Here is a 21359-nt window from a genome sequence, read left to right as displayed (position 1 = left end):
GACGCATTACACATTCCGCCTGAATACGTCGACAGCCGCCGCGGTAACAGTGTCTGCATTACCGTCACACTGCACGGCAAACTGCAGTGTATGCCTGCTGAGAGACGCATTCGCGCGGCTAATCACAAGGTGCTCCTGTGCTCCGCGTACCTGTGCTAATGGCGGCGGGGTATTAGCGGACAGACGAAACCATTTCTCGTCTGCTAGAAATGCAGTAGCATTTACTGTCGCCCCCCCAAAAAAAACACACACACACACAAAAGAAAAAGAAGAAGAATATAGCAGACATTCTGCCGGTGCTCTCTTAAATGATATTGCCCATTTACAAATTAGAATTTTAATTTGACGATAACTTGTAAGTACTTCGAATTTCCGCCTTACAAAGAAATGTTTAAAAAAATTGATTAAATCCGTTCTTGGATTAATTATGTGAGGCTTCATACTCGCACTTGCATGGGTCGTACTTTTCACGTTTTTTTCTCTCTCTTCAAGATATTTCACGAACAACTCGGTAAAATCGCGGATGAGGGTCACAGAAATACGTTTTTTTTCGCGAAGCTCCATCTCGATCAGGGGACGAGCGGGGTGCGATCGACCCCCCCTGTATATTAGCGGCTATGAAAACCAGTGCGGACCTGGGTTGTAACTGATTTTCTTTTAACGAAATATTGATGCCAAATTTTATGCCCACATTTTCTTTTCACGCTGTTTTTCATTTATTTCGGCTTCTTCTTAGGTCAGCCTGTCTACGAACTGTCATATTCGAAACACGCTCCAGTGACATTTTAAAGTTTATTTCGAGCTATAAACGCTCGCTCTAACCGCCCAATTTCCACCGTCGATTTTCTCCCTTTGGCCTTTTTGTGGCAGCGCCGCCGTGGCTGTCGAGCGCAGCATCGTCCGTCGTCGGAGGTCAGTCGGGGCCGGCGCCGGAGACCGGTCTCGGCCGGGGCTCCGCGGACCCTGATAGTCGCGGAGGCCCTCGCCGCCGGCCGTGCTCGCTCGGTCAACTTGATCGAGAGGGAGGACACTTGGTCGATGTCGATAGCTAATAGCAATCTGTCTTCTGAACCTTTATCTCTGGGCGAATTCGACGGGAATGTCTCCTAAGTCATATTTTCATTTTGCCTAGCTACGCTTCAATGGAAATATTCATGCGCCCTTTGGTGAGACGTAACGTAAACTCCTAACATAAATAATACATGTATTATCAATCCAATTTTATTTGATAACTCCGACTAGCTAACAGGAGAGCTCGCCATTCCGTTCTGCTAATGGCGCTGAGGATGACAGCAACATGTGCTGAAACAACTGCGGACCTGTCCCTCCTCTAACGGCCGCGACCCGTGGGATGGCCCGTTCCATGTTAGAGTGGCCGTGGCGACCATCGATGGGCAAACTTGGCTCGTAACGGCCATGTCATTGGCTATATCGGGCGGGCCGAGGAGCCGCACTCTAGTCGCTCGCGCCACCAGCCCCCGGGGACCGTTTGTCTCGCGTCTAATTTTGCGCAGAGAGACAAAATTAATGGCAGCTTCCCAAGGAGCCACCGAGAGAAACCAAATAACCTTTTAGCGTGTTATTGTGCTGGTGTTGTCACCCGTAACTTGGGGTTATTAAAACGTGTCGCAGAGCATCAACATGAAATGGATGAAAATCGTAATTTTTGGCTAGATAGCGCCTTTCTGCGGAACCGTCATTACTGAATTCCGGATGCAGTTATTTACCCAATGCCCAAGCAGCTGTTCAAGTATTTACGTATGCCACAGAGGTTCCGGGATCGGTTTTACCTCCTCACACGGTTTTCTACTAATTTCTCTGGTCAGCGGTGATCCGACCCCAGGACCGGGGAGTGCTCAGTGCTCACCAGCTATATTTATCTTGGCTGGAGGAACTCTGACGAAGACTAGGCTGGAGTGCCTACTATCGATCACCGAACCTTCACTAATGCGAAAAAGCACTCAGCAAAAATGCGGTGTGGATGGAGCACTTAAGATTCGTTAGTGTCGTCAATTAGATTCAGTGTATCTTCGTGCAGTAGAAATGCAAGAAGTGTGCATTTAGAAGCATCTGGATTTTGCAGATTTTCTTTCTCAGAACCTTATGCATATAAACATATCCTACCAAATACGTATTTGTCGAAAATCCTTTTGTATCTACCATGCAAATAGTGCAATTTGTAATTTACAAAAACTTGATATATTAAATGTAATTTAGAATGTAACTGTGAATATATAATGTTGCAAAGAATACAAAAAAGGTATAATTTGTTTGTCATTGGCAAACTATATCGAACAGACAGCACAGCCGATTATAAGAATATGCCAAGGAGATCACAATAAGTTGTAAGTCATAAGTCTCTGGAAATTTTTGAATATGATCAATAAGATGACCAATAGGCAATAGATTCCTTAATTTTTCATTGCGCTAGGTGGCTATTTGATCGGCTTTCCTTCAATCTATAGAATAGGTGCTTTGTGCAATACTAACGGAACGCATGTGAGCAAGCTCAACATGTTTTTCCTTTTTTTTCTTCTATTTGGATGCACCAAAAAATAACGGGCTTCTGTCAGCCCTTGAATTGACTATCTTCCTCTAGCCTGTGCAGTGAAACGCTTCTGCCTAATCTCTTCAGAACTGAGAAGTGAGAGGCAGTTAGTAGAGCGATTTCAACGCTGGGCTTGGCGATAACGCGAGCCGAAATGATACGTTGCTTACAAAAAGTGTGATCTAAAGGCCTAATTTACCACAAACAACCTGAATATGAAACCTCATTAAATTTCCTCACATGTCTGTGTTCACGTCTTCATTCTGTTTCAGTTACGATTTTCGGAATCGGGATGAGTCAAACCGACGGTGGCACAACACGTCCGTGTTCGGCTCTCGGGTGGACTTTGTGCCCGGCCGGCGGCCCGCCGTGCTCACCCTGAGGGACCTCGGTCCCGCCGACCAGGCCATCTACAAGTGCAGGGTCGACTTCCAGCACTCGCGCACCCGGAACGCCCTGGTCAACCTGACCGTTATCAGTGAGTGAGCTGACGAAATTACATGGTGCTACTGCTCATCTGCTCCTTATTCTCACTCACTCTTATCTCACCTTTTCTTCACCTCCTCCTCCTCCTCCTCTTACCCTCTCTCTCTCTCTCTCTTTCTCTCTATCTCTCTCTCTCTCTCTCTCTCTCTCTCTCTCTCTCTCTCTCTCTCTCTCTCTCTCTCTCTCTCTCTCTCTCTCTCTCTCTCTCTCTCTCTCTCTCTCTCTCTCTCTCTCTCTCTCTTTCTCCCTCTCTTTTTTCCTTCTTTCTTTCTTTCTTCCTTTCTCTTTTCTTTTTTTCTTTTCTTTCTTCTCTTCAGCAGGTGCTCTCCGCTCACCAACTATAAATGTCAATGGACAGTAGCCTTTCATCAGCAATCCTTTGACGACCCTTCGCTCAAAGCGTCACAAGTGGCTGTCCCCTGGTTTGACGCAAACGTAATCCGGTGTAATCCCAGACACAGTCCCAGGTGTGCTTAGCTGTCATTAGCGACAAGTTCAAGTATGTACTTACGTGCAATGTCCTTCAGAAGCACTCGGTAGTTCCCGGCTAGTTTCCTAACACCTACTTTCATTAAAACGTTTTGTTAAAACTGTTATGTTTGATGAGGCCGAGACCGTTTCTCTTTTTTTCCGAAAGCCTGAAGCATCAAGCTCGTGATTAGTTATCACAACTCATTAAGGATATTTGAACTGTAGCAAAATTCATCACCACTTTGCAAGGGATATATGCAGTGGTCTTCGAGCGCAGTTTATGATGAAAGCTGTGCGTTTTAGCGCTTGGCCACAGACGCTGTCCCAGCCTGAGCGTTTATTTATGCGTAATTAGCCAGATATTCTTCGGTGTCAAATCACTGGCGACCTGCAGTGAGATGTGTCAGGACTTCAATTCGCTCTGCACATTGGATTTTTCTCAGCCGTACCTGTACCTGGGCTCAGGTATGGACATGGTGTCCGCTTTTCCCGCAGGGACGTGGTTGATCTGCGCATGATGCACCGTGGACAACATTGGCCTTGCTTACATACACTTCATCACCAGTTTAGATGGGATAAAAGCAATAAATCAAGTGATGGGAGGACGTCAAACTCTTCGAAGTGGTAGTTCTCGCTCGTAAAGCATGTGAGCGTGAAGGCGTCTTATCTCATGAGTCAGTTTCATGCTTACAACCGGTTTTTAACAGCTCTCCTCTTTCGCGTCATGTCATAATTCCATTAGTTTCCTTTTCTATATAGCTATGTTTTCCATTTATAAGTACGCGTACTTATTATGTCCATTGGACTTTGGATGCTACTGAACGGAAATGCGAACGGAGAAGCTCTACCTCACGTCACTCACTCTCTTTTGCAGCGGCTCCCGAGTATGTGCGGATCGTGAACCCTCGGGGACGCATTCTTCACACGGTGGCCGGTCCGTTCAGCGAGGGAGATCGTCTGGAGCTGATCTGCCGCGTCAAGGGAGGTAAGTACAGCCTCCACTTGCCGCGTCACGAAGGGAGATAAGTGAATCCCACTTGCAGCGCCAAGTGACATAAGTGGCCTCCGACCTACCTCGCCAAGGGAGGTAATCGACCTGCGATCTGTCTCGTCAAGGGAGGCGAGTGACATCCAGTCTGCTGCGGTAATTAAGGGAAAAAGGCGGACTCAGATCCATGGCGTCAATGGAGGCAGTGCAAAAGAAAAGTAGCCCACTTGGGTCACCTGGAAGGTGGAAGGTGAATGGCGACCTTATTGTCCCCCTCCCCCCTCCCACCATGTCAGATACTCCAGCAGTATGGATTCTTTCCACAGCAGTGCAACAGCGTCTGTGATAGTTTTCGGTTCGATGTTCGGTTATTCCTGGACCTGAAAGTCCAGGAAATCTGGTCCCCGGTTGACCTGGAATTACCTACAGTGACCTCTCAATTATCATGCCATTCTTCCATTTTCGTGTGCATCTAGTAAAGACCCACAGGCTCATTGATAACTCTTGTCCCCGGATCTCCAGTGATGGTTCTGGTCCCTCCCGCAGGCTCGCCGCGTCCGGCGGTGACCTGGAGGTCCGGTGGCGCGGTGCTACCGGTACCGTACCAGCCTCAGGGCGAGTACACGGTCAGCCAGTACAGCGTGGAGGCGCTGGACAGATCGGACCTCCACCGGATGGTCACCTGTCTGGCGTCCAACACCAACCTGACGGCGCCGGCCACCAGCTCCGTCATGATCGACATGAACTGTGAGTAGGAAACATGATCGACATGAAATTTGAGGAAAACGTTATGATCGACATGAGTTATGAGTACATTAGATCACATATTTGGGCTGTGAGGTGTGAATATAGAGGTGAGCACATAGCTACATGAACTGTGACTAGAGTGTGGGTATAGAGCGCAAGATTTTGAGCTTAGCCGAGGTATAAGAACAGTGAACACTCAATCGTTCCTGCATGATTATGCATAGGTAGCTATACTGAGTCGGTACGGTGCAAAATGAGCATTTTTCGAGCCGTCAGAACAGATGCAGTGAAGCATGTCAGCGGTGTAACAAAATGGAAAATTAAATGAAGCGAGAAAGTATTTGCTCGTAGTTTTACCAACACAGAGATGCAATCTGAGCCCAAGCAGCTGAAGTGAATTCAATAGTAGTTTCTTGTTCTGCAATTTTCTGGATGACCATGCTTGACGGATTTGGTTGATTTCTTTGTGCACCACGTAAGCAAAGATTGAGGAGGAAGCAACAATTTTGGTGTCGCGCAAAATACGCCCGGTTATATATGACAAGATATAACCGGTTTTTCCGCGACACAACGAGCGTCTTCTTTGGGGCGGCCCCGGAGCCGGGCCGGCCTCTGCGAGCAGCGTTCGGCGGCAGGCGGGCGGCCGCCTGCGCCCTCGGGCGGCAAGGCCGCTAAGGCGGCGGCCTCATCTGATTGGTGGAGCGACTTGTGTCACGTGACGGTGACGGCGCGGGGGTTGAGTGCATTTGCGCGGTCACTCTGTTCTAAGCCGCCCGGTCTGACGCAAGTCAGCAGTGTTCTCGCTCTGAAATGTTTTTGCGTTTTACTGCGGTCGTGTTCAGTGGAAGCTGGAAGACATCAAGGGGAGTATGAGTTCGGTTTTATATCAATGTTATATTGATTGACGAGGATGTTATTTCCTTTCGGGGTTTTTATGTTTATTTTTTACTGGTTTGTTGTTTCTGTCTGATTTTTTTTTTTCATTTTCGGCATGAGGTCTGGTTTTTTGTGTTTATGTTATGCTATCACGGTAAGAAGAGGGTCGATGAGCAATGGGTCGGCAAACGCCCGGTATTATAGGTTCTTTGAAGGTTAGATGAAACAACGAAACTTGGACTGCGGGTAGAAAAAGGCTTGGTGAGTTTTTCAGATTTTGGGAGATTTGGTGTAGACTGTAGGTATTTGCTAGGTGTAACATAGCTGTAACTGTTTTTTGTTTCTTCCCTGGAACGGAGCGCCGGACTTTGCCATTCTACACTCCGTGTGAGTGGAATCAGCTCATGCTTTCTCGGTGTAGCAGCTCAGAGTGCACGGCCTGGCCGGCGTAGGGTTTGGTGGCCACGTGGTGTTGGCCGGTGGTTGTGCAGAGAGTTGGTAGAATTGCCGTTTGTGGTGCCTGGTGTTGGTTGAACTGTGGTTCCCATACAGGTGAACGGTTACTGGCGTAAGGTGTGCCAGGTGGGCGTACCCCGTGGAGAATGAGCTGCTGGTGATGTTGGCTCTGTCTGAGCGTGTCCGAGCGGGGTTTTCATTAGTGGGTTAGGGATTGTTGATAACAAGGGTACCAACTACCGGGTGACACTTGAGAGGGTAAATGGAGTTCATGCTAAGGATAACCAATGCGATGGTATTGGTCTAAGTTGGTATCGTTATCTGGTGTTGATAGGTTGGAATGAAAGGTTTAGTGGGTGATACAGAGGTACAGAGGTGATACAGTGGAACCCAGTTTGGGTGTGATAAGTCTCGGTGGACTAGGATATTATGGATTAGATGGGGAATTATGTAAGATGGTTTGGGGATGCATTAGCGATAGCATAGTAAGTTACAGGCTATTACCCAGAGGAAGTTTTCACACCCATGTTTAAAGGCTGCAGTAGGTAGACATGCCATTTTCTAGGATGCAATTTTAGGGTAGCCCATGATTGTGTGGCTCTCACTCTGCATTGAGGTACGAGTTAACTGTGTTTCGTTTTTTTATGGTAGTGGCGTTTGTAAATCGTTTTTTTTTTTGCCAGAGTGAGGCGCCTTTCTTGTCGTTGGTCAATAGAGCATTGCCTAGGCATGCATAAGCGACAATCATCATAGTAATATTGGTATGCAATATGCATATCCTTCCGATATGTCATCACACGCATTGTGAGATAAATGGCCCCGGTATATATAACCCCCTTTTGATACGAGATTTCGGCTAAAAATGGTTGTGACACAATCTGTTTTTTTCTTCTTCTTCCATGGTTTGGTGGTTGGCATCCGACTCTGAACGGCGACGGATCGGCACACTCGGCGGGGCCGGCCCGCTTTGCCAGAGTCTTCTCTGGCCGCTGAAGGATTCCTTCACAGCTCCTGTGTCAGCTGAGGGAGTTCCGACCCCGCCCAGCTCATCTTGCTCCAGTGGTGCTGCCTAGCAGGTCTTACGGGACATCGTCAGGTATAGGCCAAGGTGGCCGGGGTTTTGAAAGGTACGTTATTCCATGTACGGGGCCCGGTACATATGTTAATGGAGGTTCTAGGGGACCCGATAGGGTGGATTGTGAACGCTTGGGCATGGGCGATATCGGCATTTTTGAGGGGAGGTTTGGTTCCATCAATAGGGACATGAGGGCAATGCTGGTGGAAAGTAAGATACTATGATAGTAATAAAATTGTGATAAAATCGTTAGGCGAAGCCCGAAGATAAAAAATGAATCTATAGCAACTCTAACGTTAGACGTGGTTTCAGCCTTGGTTTGCTGCTGCTGCTGAGGGTTGTTAAATCGTCTGTAACTATCTTTCAAAGCGGTCTATTTCATAGCAAATTATTTCTATACTTGTCGCTATAAAATATGAGATGACCTTCTCCTGCAAAACAGCGAATGAACATTGAACAATACAGGTCAGGTACTATCATTAATAGTTAAAATGAAGGAAGTCAGTATCGTTGTTATAGGACTGGGAGTTCCCCTCAGTGTCCCAAAATTGTATTTTGGCTTGGGTGGTCAAAGGAAAATTCCTAGGGGGCCGGGAACAATTTTCAAGGTGGGGGGGGGGGGGTGGGGGAGGGGGGGTGAGCATATAAAATACCTGACATGATGCATATGAAACGGTGGCGTAGCTAGGGGTCTAAGGGGACACGTAACCCACCTCCCCATTGGGTTCAAGGGAGCCTCGCTCGGGTCCGAGGGGCCCTGCGGCGCCATTTGACCACTGGGGGTTAACAATGGCCATATAGAAGGGCCCCATGGGGCTCGTTAGAGCTCCTCATGGACCCTACTTGCCACACTAAGATCTCTTTAAGGGCCCCACGCCGGATTCTGAGGGCCTCCTAGGCCTTTATAAGGGCCCCTCAGTGGTCTCCAAAGGCCCGTTACTAGCCTCTGAAAGTTCTTACCGGCCTATGAGGGCCCAGTTCTAGGGGCATTTCCCGCCTGTGATGGTCCCACAATTATTTTTCTGATGGCCCTATAACGGCAACGGTGGGGGCCCTAGTCGGCGCCTATGAGGGCCCACACCGGTGTCTCTGTGGGTTTCACATCCCCAACTCTGAGTGCCTACACTAGTGCCTATTAATGCCCTATATCGGCGACTCTGAGAGCGAGGACCCGAATCCCTACCCTACACCGGCGCATCTAAAGGCCACCCACTGATGACTTCTGAGGGCCCCACACCGGTCCGGTGACTCTCAGGGCCCCACCGGCGTATGATAGTACCATGCCGGTCTCTAAGGACCCCACAGAACTTCTTCTGCTGGCCTAAGGGCCTCTTGCCGGTCACTGAGAGCCCCCCGCCGGCTTGTAGAGGGTTCGCGTCAGCAGCTCAGGCCCCACACACGTCTGTAACAGCTCCACACCAGCGTCTATGAGGGCCCACAGCAACGCCTGTAGGACCCTCACCGGCGCCTCTGAGAGAATCATACTGGCACCTCTGAGCGCCCACACCGGCACCTGCATGACATTCCCACACCAGTGCCTCTAAAGGCCCCTTACCGGCGGCTCTGAGGGCCCTGCGCCGGTGATTCTGAGGATGCTAACGATAACCGAAGACACCATACAAGCCCTTAGTGTCGCTGAGCTTTTAATCCCATGCCGGCCTTCCAAGGACGCCACGTAAGTGCACTCATTGCCCCACACCCCTCCCTTACACCCGGAGTGGGTAACCTGTGTTATACCTGTAGCAACGATTTTACCACCATTGTACGTTAGGTATTTCTCAAGGTTGACTCAAAAGGGTCCAGTATAAAAGCTGGCCTGCCAAACTTATGGCCAAGGCCAGGCCCAAACAAAAGTGGGATGACAACGGCAGATGTCAAATCGATACTGTAACAGCAGAAACCATTCAGATGGCAAGGAAAATGCCGTGTGTTGATGTTTAGGTGTATAAAGGAAACAAGAGGAAGTCCGGAAAAGGGAGGAAAAATCCTTTCTCGCTGCCTCAATGTTGAGGGGGCGCCGTCCCCTCGGCTCTCAGGTGGGGGGGGGGCAAGCGCCCCCGCTGCCCACCTGTTTCCCGGGTCTATGAAAATTACTCACCAAATAAGGGATAAGGGTGGAAAATTGATGGTCAGATAAGGCCTAAAGAGTGGAAAAAGAATGTACAGCAAAATTTAATACAAGGCTGGTATGTGGGAAGTAAAATGGCTATCGATCCATGCAAATGCTTTTTGTTGGTAAAGTTGGGAGTGGAAAATGGGCTATTAAAAAATGGAGGCGAGTGAAAAATGATTTTCATTTGGATGTCGTTTCCCACCTAAATCAACAAAGTTTGGGGCACTGGTACCCCTTGCCAGCATCAGAGTTGACGTCACTCAGGACCTGCCTATGGTGGTTGGTGAGTGAGTTACTGTACCTTCTATGGGTGACATTGAGCCAGCTCGGCGTTTTGAGGCAGTAAGCACCTCCTAAACGTGTCGAGCTAGGAAGCAACGGCAACCTTTATACCCATATTGGCCTGTTTACAGCGTAGGGGCTGTCTGTATGCCGGTCATTTGGTCCCTGATCAATCCGGAGCTTCGCGGAAAGGCAAGCTTGTTGCCCGTGGCGGGTGATGCGGATACTATCAGATTTCAAAAGCGGGTATTTTGGTATTCAGGTCGGGTAATTGCCCTAGACGTTCGGAGAATCTTGGGATGCCCAATTCTGCAAGTCCTGGGTGAAGCTCGCTAGTCTACCCGGGGGGTGTCTCCTTCTACAACGACCCCGGGGCAGCTCGCTAGTCTGCCCGGGGGTGTCCCCTTCTACAACGACCCCGGGGCAGCTCGCTAGTCTGCCCGGGGGGTGTCCCCTTCTACAACGACCCCGGGGCAGCTCGCTAGTCTGCCCGGGGGGGGGGGGGGTGTCCCCTTCTACAACGACCCCGGGGCAGCTCGCTAGTCTGCCCGGGGGTATCCCCTTCTAGAACGACCCCGAGGCAGCTCGCTAGTCTGCCCCGGGGGGGGGGGGGTGTCCCCTTCTACAACGACCCCGGGGCAGCTCGCTAGTCTGCCCGGGGGTATCCCCTTCTACAACGACCCCGAGGCAGCTCGCTAGTCTGCCCGGGGGTGTCCTCTCCTGCAACGGCCTCGGGGCAGCTCGCTAGTCTGCCCCAGGGTGTCCCCTTCTACAACGACCCCGGGGCAGCTCGCTAGTCTGTCCGGGAGGGGTGTCCCCTTCTACAACGGCCTCGGGGCAGCCCGCTAGTCTGCCCGGGGGGGTCCCTTCTACACGGCCTCTGGGCAGCTCGCTAGTCTGCCCGCGGGCGTCCCCGCCTACAACAGCCTGATTCCTGGAGCGGGCTGAGAGCCCACCCCTTTTTTGCTGGGCGGCTGTCAACGACCTTCGTTGATGCTGTTCTAACCCCTTCCAAAGTTATGGGAAAATTAATGGTCGCGCTGTTAGGCATGTGCATAGGGTTCAAGGTAAAGGAAAATACAGCTTCTGTTGTCAGATGTCTCAGAACTCATGGATGGTTGTTTTTTTTTTCGGCGGGTATATCGAGGGCCTTTACTTGGTGGAGGCTATCATCGCAGTAGTGGCTAATGCTACTGGTTGTTAGTCCTGTGAGAGCTTCGGTATAAATGCCATGATATTGCTCTTCATTGGTGACCGCTGTATCGCTCACATTCATGTTGGCAGGTTTAAGGGATCGTGGCGTTTCTGGTAAGCTTCGGGCCAGGTTGAGGAAATAATTACCTTCCTTCAACCAAGCACGTATTTGGGTGGGTTCCGCCACTGGTCTCGACACTGGCGGCGACTGTAGGTCTTTTGTGTTAATTTGTATCCCCCATTCGGTGTGCTGGTCTTCTTCTTCTTTATGGGTGTCGGCCTGCCGCCAGGTCTGCTGGTCTCGGGAAGTGGGTGTTTTATTATGGCGCATTGGTGTCTGGGTGGATGTATTGAATGGGTGGGGACACCATTGCGCCGTGCGGGGGGAGGGGTGGCGGCCCGTTGGCAGGGCAGTCTCGGTTGAGACTTGTATACTTGCTAGTATGTTTGTGTCGTGTTCATTTGGGCTGAATATACCAATAGCCCCTTTTTGTACAGCTACAGTGTTTTCCTGGAGGGACTTGGTTGTGAGGTTTGCGCTGAGATTGGTTACGCATAGCATAGCTAATTGTCTCTATGTTTGCTGGCAGCTCGAAGGGGAAGCGGAAAATACGCCCGGTTATATATGACAAGATATAACCGGTTTTTCCGCGACACAACGAGCGTCTTCTTTGGGGCGGCCCCGGAGCCGGGCCGGCCTCTGCGAGCAGCGTTCGGCGGCAGGCGGGCGGCCGCCTGCGCCCTCGGGCGGCAAGGCCGCTAAGGCGGCGGCCTCATCTGATTGGTGGAGCGACTTGTGTCACGTGACGGTGACGGCGCGGGGGTTGAGTGCATTTGCGCGGTCACTCTGTTCTAAGCCGCCCGGTCTGACGCAAGTCAGCAGTGTTCTCGCTCTGAAATGTTTTTGCGTTTCCCACCCACCCACCACCATTTTTGGGGCTTTTTTTACACGCACCACACTCTTAAATAAAGATGGGTTTTTTCCACAAAATGTGGTTTTTCCCCAGCTAGGTCCCCCGGTTTTTTTCTAGTCAGGACTTTTTCCGGGGGAGGACACACACGACAGGGTTTCTAGTTTGGGTGGGGACACCATTGCGCCGTGCGGGGGGAGGGGTGGCGGCCCGTTGGCAGGGCAGTCTCGGTTGAGACTTGTATACTTGCTAGTATGTTTGTGTCGTGTTCATTTGGGCTGAATATACCAATAGCCCCTTTTTGTACAGCTACAGTGTTTTCCTGGAGGGACTTGGTTGTGAGGTTTGCGCTGAGATTGGTTACGCATAGCATAGCTAATTGTCTCTATGTTTGCTGGCAGCTCGAAGGGGAAGCGGAAAAATGTTTTACGTATTAGTATACATACAGCATGGTGGGCTAGTTGCAAGGATGGGAGTGTCTTTTACAGTCCACACATACACTTTTACACTTTTACACTTGAAACCACGTCATAAATGACGTCACACAAGGTCAACAATGCAAAATTGAAGCATCAAAACTTGCAAGGTTGTATAAAATCACGGTTCCGTGTGGATGAGATATTTTGAGATCGTTCTCGGCGCCAAAAAGAGCAATTTTCATTTTTCCCCATTGACTTACAGGTAATGGTGAGGTCACAAAAATAACCTGACTTAATATGACATTATGGAAAAATCTGAGATATACAAGTTATGAGACTTCTAATGGATACTAGGTCCTGCAAGGTTCATCTCCCTGTAAAGGCTTCTCTGGCAGTGAGGGCGTTGCGAAGTTGCGACGTCTGAAGACCGTGCAGAGGTTCACTTATGACGTCATAGGTCAGTGGCCTAACCCGACTTGAAAATGCCGTTGGTGTCAAAAGATCTGACTTGAATCAAAGGTCACTTATGCCAAGTTTCAGCTCTTTCTCGTCAGCGTGTTTGGAGCTTTCGCGGAAAAAAACTTTGGGCGGAGGCGGCACCCGTCCGCCCCCCCCCCCCTCGGCCGGCGAGGGCTAACAAAATAAATCACGGCACTACCGGTATTTTATTCATTTCAACCATCAGGTGGAAAGATGTCTCATTTGCAACGTTATGGCATCCCGTGAGATATTTCGTCGGTACATTGGTTTCATTTACGTTTTCAAGACGAGCGGGCGTTTCCACATTTCCTTTGGTGGCTGTGACACGGACCTCCCATTATGATGGGGGCGTTTCGGCTCACGCCAGCCCATCTCTCGGCTCTCGTCGGCCCATCTCTCGGCTCTCGCTGGCCCATCTCTGGCCGGGACGGGTGCGGACACACGCAGACAGTCGGCGCGACAGACGGGCCGCCGAACAATGACCAGTCGTGGGACCCGTCACACGCACGGCGGACCGCGCCGCGCTCTGCCCTGAGTCCCCTGCGCTCTGCTAGCCCCCCCCCCCCACGCCTGCGCTCTGCCCCGAGTCCTGCCCGCCTGCGCTCTGCCTCGAGTTCCCTGCGCTATGCAACGAGTCACGACCGTCCGCTCTCTGCTAGCCCCCCCCCCCCCCGCCTGCACTATGCATCGAATCCTCTACACTCTGCCCCGCGGGCCATCTCCCGCCTGCACTCCGTCTCAGAGTCCTCCTCTGTCCTCTGCTCTGGCCCGCCTGCGCTCTGCTATCGTTCTCAAGCACTCTCTCCTCCTCTATTCGTGTTCTATCTTTATCCCGCGCCCTGCTGGGGGGAGGTGTTTGAACACCCCCCCCCCTGTGGTTTTTCGCGAATATCTCAAAAACGGCGGCGCGGAGCGCCGCCGTTTTTGGTACACCTTATCATACATCAATTCTACACATGTTGTGAAAATTTCAGACCAAGGTCATTCAAGGTCAGGTCACCAGGTCACTTGAAGTGACCTCACCTCATAAAAACTTTCAATGTCTGTCATAGCTACACCGAGTGACCGATCGCTTTGAAACTTTCAGCGATTGCTAAGAGCAATAGCATGTACAAAATGTATATCTCAGAATTTTGATATCGATGACCTAAGGTCAGGTCAATTTTGCGACCTCCCCATTATAAGTCAATGGGAGAAAATTGAAATGCGCCTCTTTTGGATGAAAGACGTTATAAACACTCCCAAACACCGAATTACAAGTGGTTTAGACACACTGAACTTGAAAATGGTGTCCGTGACCCTTGTTTATGCCCTGAGGTCATCTTAGGTCACGAATGGTATCTAACAGTTTTTCGCAAATAACTTTTGATAGAGGCATGCTAGAGCGATGAAAACGCCTTAGATGTGTTCAGCTCGACGATACGGATCGACTGATATGCAACATGACCCTTTCCGGTCAGGTCATGACCTTGACCTGAGGTCAAATTTTCAAGTTGACCTTTCAAGGTCAAGTTATAGTTCATTCGATGCGTCTTGACGAGAGGAACACGATGCCGGTAAACGTAAGCTCGTACAATGCTTGGGTCAAAAGTTATTGCAGAAAAAACTGTTTTCGAAAAAATCGGCTATTTTTGCAGTTTTTGCCCCCTGCAGGCAAAACCGTTGACGTTAGGTCAAATCTGAGAGAATTACTCAGAAAGGGCGTTAATAGGGCTATCGAATGCGCTTTTCCGCGGCGCTGTAGCTCTGTTGGTTCCCGAGTTATGCGTTGGCTTCTTGGAAATTTTCGACATTTGACCTGGAAATCGGCGAAATTTTGCCTTCAATGACCCCTGGTGACCTGACCTTTGACCTGACCAAAAAATTGACCAAAGTGATTTCGTCATTATTTTTTACGCTCTTTCGAACGCCGCCTTCCGCGTATCGCTACGTGGCCCAGGAGCCGAGGTACAAGGGGGGGGGGTGTTCAAACACCCCCCCCCCAGCAGGGCGTGGAAATCCAGGACCCCCAGCAGGGCGCGGGTTATTCCTTACTCTCTCATCATCCACGCGCGCTCTATCCTGGTTCACACTCTGCATCATTGTCGTCCCATGTCCTCTGTCCCACCGTCCTTCTTCGCCGCGCCGTCTGAGTCATCGCCAGGTCCATCGTTTTGCGCTCAGTCGACTCTCGCCTCGCTCCAGCCCTCTCTCCTCTATCAACTCTCCCTGCTCTGACCGCCCTGTCTTCGATTGCTTCATTCTCCTGTCGCTATCATTCTACCCTCGTCTGCAGCTCTTTAGCACGCTCTCTCTCCTCTCTCTCTCTCTCTCTCTCTCTCTCTCTCTCTCTCTCTCTCTCTCTCTCTCTCTCTCTCTCTCTCTCTCTCTCTCTCTTATCTCTCTCCCTCTGTCCCTCAGTAACCCATCTCCTGCTCCCAGTATCTCACCAGCCCTCGTCGTGACTCCTTGTTTGCCGTTTCGCTACTTTGACGTCAACTAACGGTGGCTCTATTGGTCAGGCACTGCTCCAGCCCCCCTCCCATCCCTCCGTGATGACGTCACAGCCTTTGGAGGCATCCAGCTGACCGGACAAACATGTTTGGCAGCACGTTCGTAGGGTCACAATGGCGTCAGGATATTGCCGGACTTGTTGAACCATACATCTTGATTTACGCTGCACGTCGATGTTGGAAAACAGTGGCCAGGGTTTAGGGATATTAGCTGATACGGATACATTGAAAAATATCTGGTGTAAACGGTAACTTGCAAACTGCTTTATCTGTTTCAATTCTCTGTGTTTTGTAGCCGGTGCTTTATTTGTAAGCCGGGGCTACGTTCGACCTAACTTCCATCGGTGAATGTTGCGGGGTCAGGATAGTCCAGCCCCTAATTTACGTGTAGACTTCACATATTAACTAGGGACAGGCCTCCGGGACAAGCTTGATACATATACTATCCCAAAAATATACAAATATGCACAAGTATGCGGTAAATATCATACACATGAAGTGCGATAAGATAAATCACATACGCCCATACACAGTGGACCCTTCATAAGGATTTCAAATGCATAACTTAACGAACTGCTAGTGCTCTTTGGTCTTATGCACTTGCCGCGGACAAGCGAAGACTAGCCGACACTCGTGATTGCACTCTCGTCAGGCATACATATGTAGGCACATAGGCCATTCCCAATAGCAAGAAAGCTGTGCTATAAAAATAGGACGGTCACCACCAGACCAGCATCATCCTCGTCATTACCTTAATGTCCAAAAGCACGTCAATAACTCCGCCGTCTGGCAACAGTCTGTTGCCAGAGACGCTGAAGTAATTCGATGAAATGGCTGGTATTTCGGTCCACATGGGTGTCACCAGCCCGGTTTCATCAGAAGTTAGTGAAAAAAGTCGCATACGATGGGGTTGTTTCTTAGGTTCAACTGAGAGCCGTCCCCAGGGGCACTGCCGTCCTGGCTCCCTGCCAGCTACTAGCTCTCAGAGTAAGTGATCAAATACCCAACCGGATGTTTCGCGCGAAAGAACGTCAGCGCCTAGGCGCTGTTCCCCTCTCACAAAGATTCAGATATTCTGCAAATTGAAAACTACAAACACCATGGCGGTACTTCTTGACTAAAAACATCTTCCGGGTCATTTCCTTTACCCCACTGCCCAGTGCCCATACACGAGGGCATTGGTTCACTGGTGAAGTAGGACTATAAGCTTCCTTGCCGCGTAGATGTCGCTTGGAGAAGTTGCGCAATTGCGCTATCGGTTTATTGTCCGCAATTTATGCTGTCTTTATTGTCTTTTCTCATTGCTAAACATTTTAAACTTTTTATCCAAACACATTTCTGCCAATTGCAACCTCATTCGCACGTAAATATCACCATTATATCACCACAGTCATGTCTACCCTTTGATGTCATTCTTGAAAGGGGGCTAGGACAATACGTGAGCGGACTGAGGTCGTTAGAAGCGTCACTATTACCACGGAATATATAGTCTACGACAGCTACAGGACTACCTGTAGCTAGGACTTTATGTAAGAGGACAGCGACTTCAAATGCTACCTTCAGATTAGGAAAGTACGCAAGCGGATTGAACAATGACCCCAGAGACCAGCCAGCCTGAACAAGGGCCTGAAGGGCGGTGCTTCAGTTACTGAAGTACGGCTGTTCGAATAGTGCCCACTGTCTCGCCAGCCGTCAGCCTTCAGACAACAGACGACGGCAGCATCCTTCCCGGCCAGCTCGATGGGACGAGTGTTGACTGTAACAACAGCAACTGTAATTACATTAGGGTAGCCTGGGGCAAGACGCCCCAGATAATTTATTTTGCGACATAACTTTTGTCTTACATCACCTGGAAGGCCAAATTTGTGCTCAATGCGTTCTTTGGACATTTTACTTTAAATTCCACCCCTCAAATTCATTCACTTATGATCGGACTCCCAGCTAGGAAGTGATTTGTGAAGCAACTGCAAATGGGGCATTTTGCCCCAACCCCAGGGCAAAACGCCCCACGGCCTGGGGCAAGAAGCCCCATACTCTAGATTAAAGATTAAACATGCTAGTTGACTAAATCTTATATGAGAGGCCCGTTAGACCTTGGGAGGCACGGAAGTGAAGTTAGCACCTTCCATCCTGTCAGGTGTTCAGCTATGACACTATTGTATGTACACGTTTTTCACCCGCCTCATAAGGCCAAATAATAAATTATTGCAATGCAAATGTTAACAAAATTCTTCCTTTGCCATTAATTTGCTGAGAAAAGTACATAAAATTGCATAGAAACTTACTGTTCGCCAGCTACCGAACATGAGGAAGTGGTTAGTCGGAACAACACATGAGGTAAAACGCCTCATGGGGCTTTTTGCCCCGCGACCTACTGGGGCGTTTTACCCCATCACGTAGTTCGGTCAGAAAACAACGCTTGCACTCCAGCAAGACATAATTTAAAACGGACCAACCCAGCATTATAAGCGTTAGACAATAGTTGTTCAAAATACATAAAAGTCGTTAACCTGATGTGGACCATAAAAGAACGTCATGATGCATAATCTGACTACAAAACATAAAAATCACTCCAAAAACAAATTTTTGGTTATATCTCCCTAAAGAGTTATCACAATTTCTTTCCAGTCTGCTCATATAATGATCATATAGTGCACGTTTTATAGAAGAGAGGATGTTTCCCCAGAACCTTGCCAGTTCCGAGAAACATCGGTGAGGCGTTTTACCTCGGCGGGGCGACTTGCCCCGGTCTACCCTACCATCCGTGACCGGGGCAATTCTGACAATGCTCTACCCAGGGCATCTAGAGATCAATGCTGCAGTGCATCTTTGGTGATGGGTGGTGATCTTTGAAATTGATCTTCACTGAGTGTGTATGATTGCATTGCATACCTATATGCCCAAACTGTTCCCGCACTATCCCGTATCTGTGTGTTTCCAGTCGCGCCGCTGAGCGTGTCCATCCTGGGCAAGGGCGAGCCGCTGTCGGCCGGTCGTCGCTACCCGCTCGTGTGTCAGTGTGTCGGCTCCCGGCCTCCGGCCGCCATCACCTGGTTCCTGGGCAGCTCACGGATGGCCACCGCCCCCGGCACGGTAAGTTACCGCTCTATTACCATGGTAATTCGCCCTATGAAGGTGACCAACACATCCGGTTACGTAAGGTTATTGTCATTGCCGTGCCCCATTTTCCGCAGGAGAGGCGATAAAGTATGTGATGGCCTGGCTGAAAGGATTAAAAATGACCGAGCTGAATTTGTGCAACCAAAGATTTTAGTGATATGTTACATATTCTTACCTTTTATGCTGAAAATGAAGCCATTTTTGCGCAATTTCTTCATTACAAGATCCTTATTTCATATTCTTCCTTTCATCGGTATTTGGGTTTAGGCATTGACCTGTTGACGTCATACTTAGCCTCAGCTTCCATACGAAGAAACCGTCGTTCAGCAGGCCTGTCAGGTTCAAAATAGCGCTGTTCTGTACAGAGCACCTACCATTGGTGTTCTTGAAAGTGACTAGATTAGATAGCTCTTATACTGGCTCCGCAGTCCGCTGCTTCAGTGCTGTCGAACCTCTTCGAACAGTCCCAGACCGTTTTGTGTTATAATTGCAGCTTGTAAACCTCAGGAAATCAGAACGTATCGGTCGTTGTACTGCATACTATGGGCAATATACCACGTCGCTCTGTCGCCGTTACGGCAAAGTGCACAAACTTCTGACACGGTGACGGCGCCGTAGATTCCTGTAAAAGTTTCGGGACAACGTGTCTCCTAACGGCAGAGTGCTGGTGTTCCGCCTTAGATGAACATCTTACTGCAGAAAGAGCCATCCAGCGGCGCCCAACTCGCGCTGAAAGTGCACTGTGGAATGTCACTCTCTCTCGATAGTTTGGGTCTTTTGTTAACATCTCATCTGATTGAACTTGGTTCCTAGAGAACAAATGCTGGTGCTTAGGTATATTTGCCAACCAAACAGCATATCTGAGATTAAAAATATAGACAGCATTTGTGCGGATAGGAAATTAAATTACATATTGACATACTCAGCGGCTAGCGTGCTAAGGCCTATCATATGAAATACTCGCGCTCAGCTGGAGCATTCAGCCTAACGCGTCAGTATTTACTGTTCCCAGACAATTCACCAGGGCAACATCACCATGTCGACGCTGGAGCTGACGCCGTCTCCGTCCCACAACGGCCAGCAGCTCTCCTGCCGATGTGACAACCCGGTCCTAGCCACCCCGGCACTGCGCGACTCCTGGACACTGGCAGTGCATTGTGAGTACCGTCCTGGCCACCCCGGCACTGCGCGACCCCTGGGCACTGCGCGACTCCTGGACACTGGCAGTGCATTGTGAGTACCGTCCTGGCCACCCCGGCACTGCGCGACTCCTGGACGCTGGCAGTGCATTGTGAGTACCGTCCTGGCCACCCTTGCACTGCGTGACTCCTGGACATTGGCAGTGCATTATGAGTACCGTCCTGGCCACCCTTGCACTGCGTGACTCCTGGACATTGGCAGTGCATTATGAGTACCGCCCTGAGGAATGGTATTGCACGACTCCTGGACAATTGGCATTGGGAGTGCATTATGACTGCGACCTTTGGGGCATGATGCTGCCGGACTCCTCAATACTGACGTCCACTGCAATAATTTTTTGCCCACCTTTGGGGCACGGTACTGCAACTTGTAAGACTCCTCCATGTTGTTCGTCATTACGAGTTAGTCCTTGAGGGGCGTGGTTATGCACGACCCCTAAATATTGACCGATCATTGTAAGTAAGGCCTTTATATGGCACAGTACTGCACGACTCCTCAATATGTTGACAATGACGATGACAAAGAGGCAAGTAGGCCAGCAAACCCAATCTCGAAGGCACGGCGCCGGCCGAGAACAGCGTACCCGGTGGCACAGCCGTGAGTGGGTTTTGATAGTCGAATGCCATCGGCGGCGTCCAGTTTCGATCAGACGGTACGGCCGCCCGGCTGCGACGGAACGGTCGACGGCTGCCTGTTTATGACATCCGGTGAGGCCGGCGCGCTGCCTCGCGACTGTAGGAATTGGAAAAGGGTGGCGAGTGGCGACAAACGGTCGAGGTATGACCCGAGACAGAGGTCAAATGGACGCAGATACGCGTGGGCTGGTGCGAGACGCGAGATAGACGGTCGAGGCACACACCAGTTGGCTGAGCACGAAGGTGAGCTCTGTATCAAGGCCCTGCTCACTCTGTCAGAGACGCTAGCTAGCCAATATAGTGAAGCTTGCGTCAGCTGGTCGGCTTGAGCGCCAGGTCAGTCAGCATGGTGTACAGTCAGCTGGTCAAAGACGCAGCTCATTTAACTATTCCGGTCTGGGACTGAAATTAGTGAGACCATTTTTCTCGTCTGAGCTAGAGTGATTTGTGGTTCTCTTGTCCTTGGCTGTCTGAAAATACTCTGAACTGGAAAGGTCAGCATGCGAAAGTGAAAGATTACCCTGCTAGGGAGATTAACCAAACTGCTCTATTGAAACAGGTAAACTGAAATGTTTGTGTGGATCTGCTCGAATGCTCAAAAGAGAAGTACGAGATTTGGGTGTGCTGGTCTGCTCACGTGAAGTAGCAAACCATCTGTAATGCATCAACAGATGGACGATTGTGAAGACGAGGCTTTCATCGTTAACACCAAAGGCCCGTGCTCGCTCGTAACGGCACGACAATGATACCTTGTCGTTCGTGTTGCACTCAAATTACCAGCAGACAGCAACTGAAGTTTACCATTGGTTTGTAGCCCCTTTATAGGATCATCTTTATGTAATCTTGCTATTTCGATAAGGCATATT

General features: G+C 49.8%; 1 protein-coding gene across 1 annotated transcript in view; it reads left to right on the top strand.

Moving 5' to 3' along the window:
* Positions 1-1730: 1730 nt before the first annotated feature.
* Positions 1731-21359, top strand: part of LOC122383578 (hemicentin-1-like) — a 31866-nt gene continuing 12237 nt past the window's right edge. Inside the window, exons 1-6 of the mRNA XM_043370128.1 lie at positions 1731-1750; positions 2821-3026; positions 4380-4490; positions 5040-5240; positions 18480-18631; positions 19671-19815. Of these exons, the coding sequence (XP_043226063.1) occupies positions 1731-1750; positions 2821-3026; positions 4380-4490; positions 5040-5240; positions 18480-18631; positions 19671-19815 (835 nt within the window). The remainder of the gene's footprint in view (positions 1751-2820; positions 3027-4379; positions 4491-5039; positions 5241-18479; positions 18632-19670; positions 19816-21359) is intronic.

This window comes from Amphibalanus amphitrite, unplaced genomic scaffold (genome assembly GCF_019059575.1).
Source record: "Amphibalanus amphitrite isolate SeventyFive unplaced genomic scaffold, NRLGWU_Aamphi_draft 000168F_arrow, whole genome shotgun sequence".
In the NCBI taxonomy this organism is placed as follows: domain Eukaryota; kingdom Metazoa; phylum Arthropoda; class Thecostraca; order Balanomorpha; family Balanidae; genus Amphibalanus; species Amphibalanus amphitrite.
This window is presented reverse-complemented; position numbering and strand designations above follow the sequence as displayed.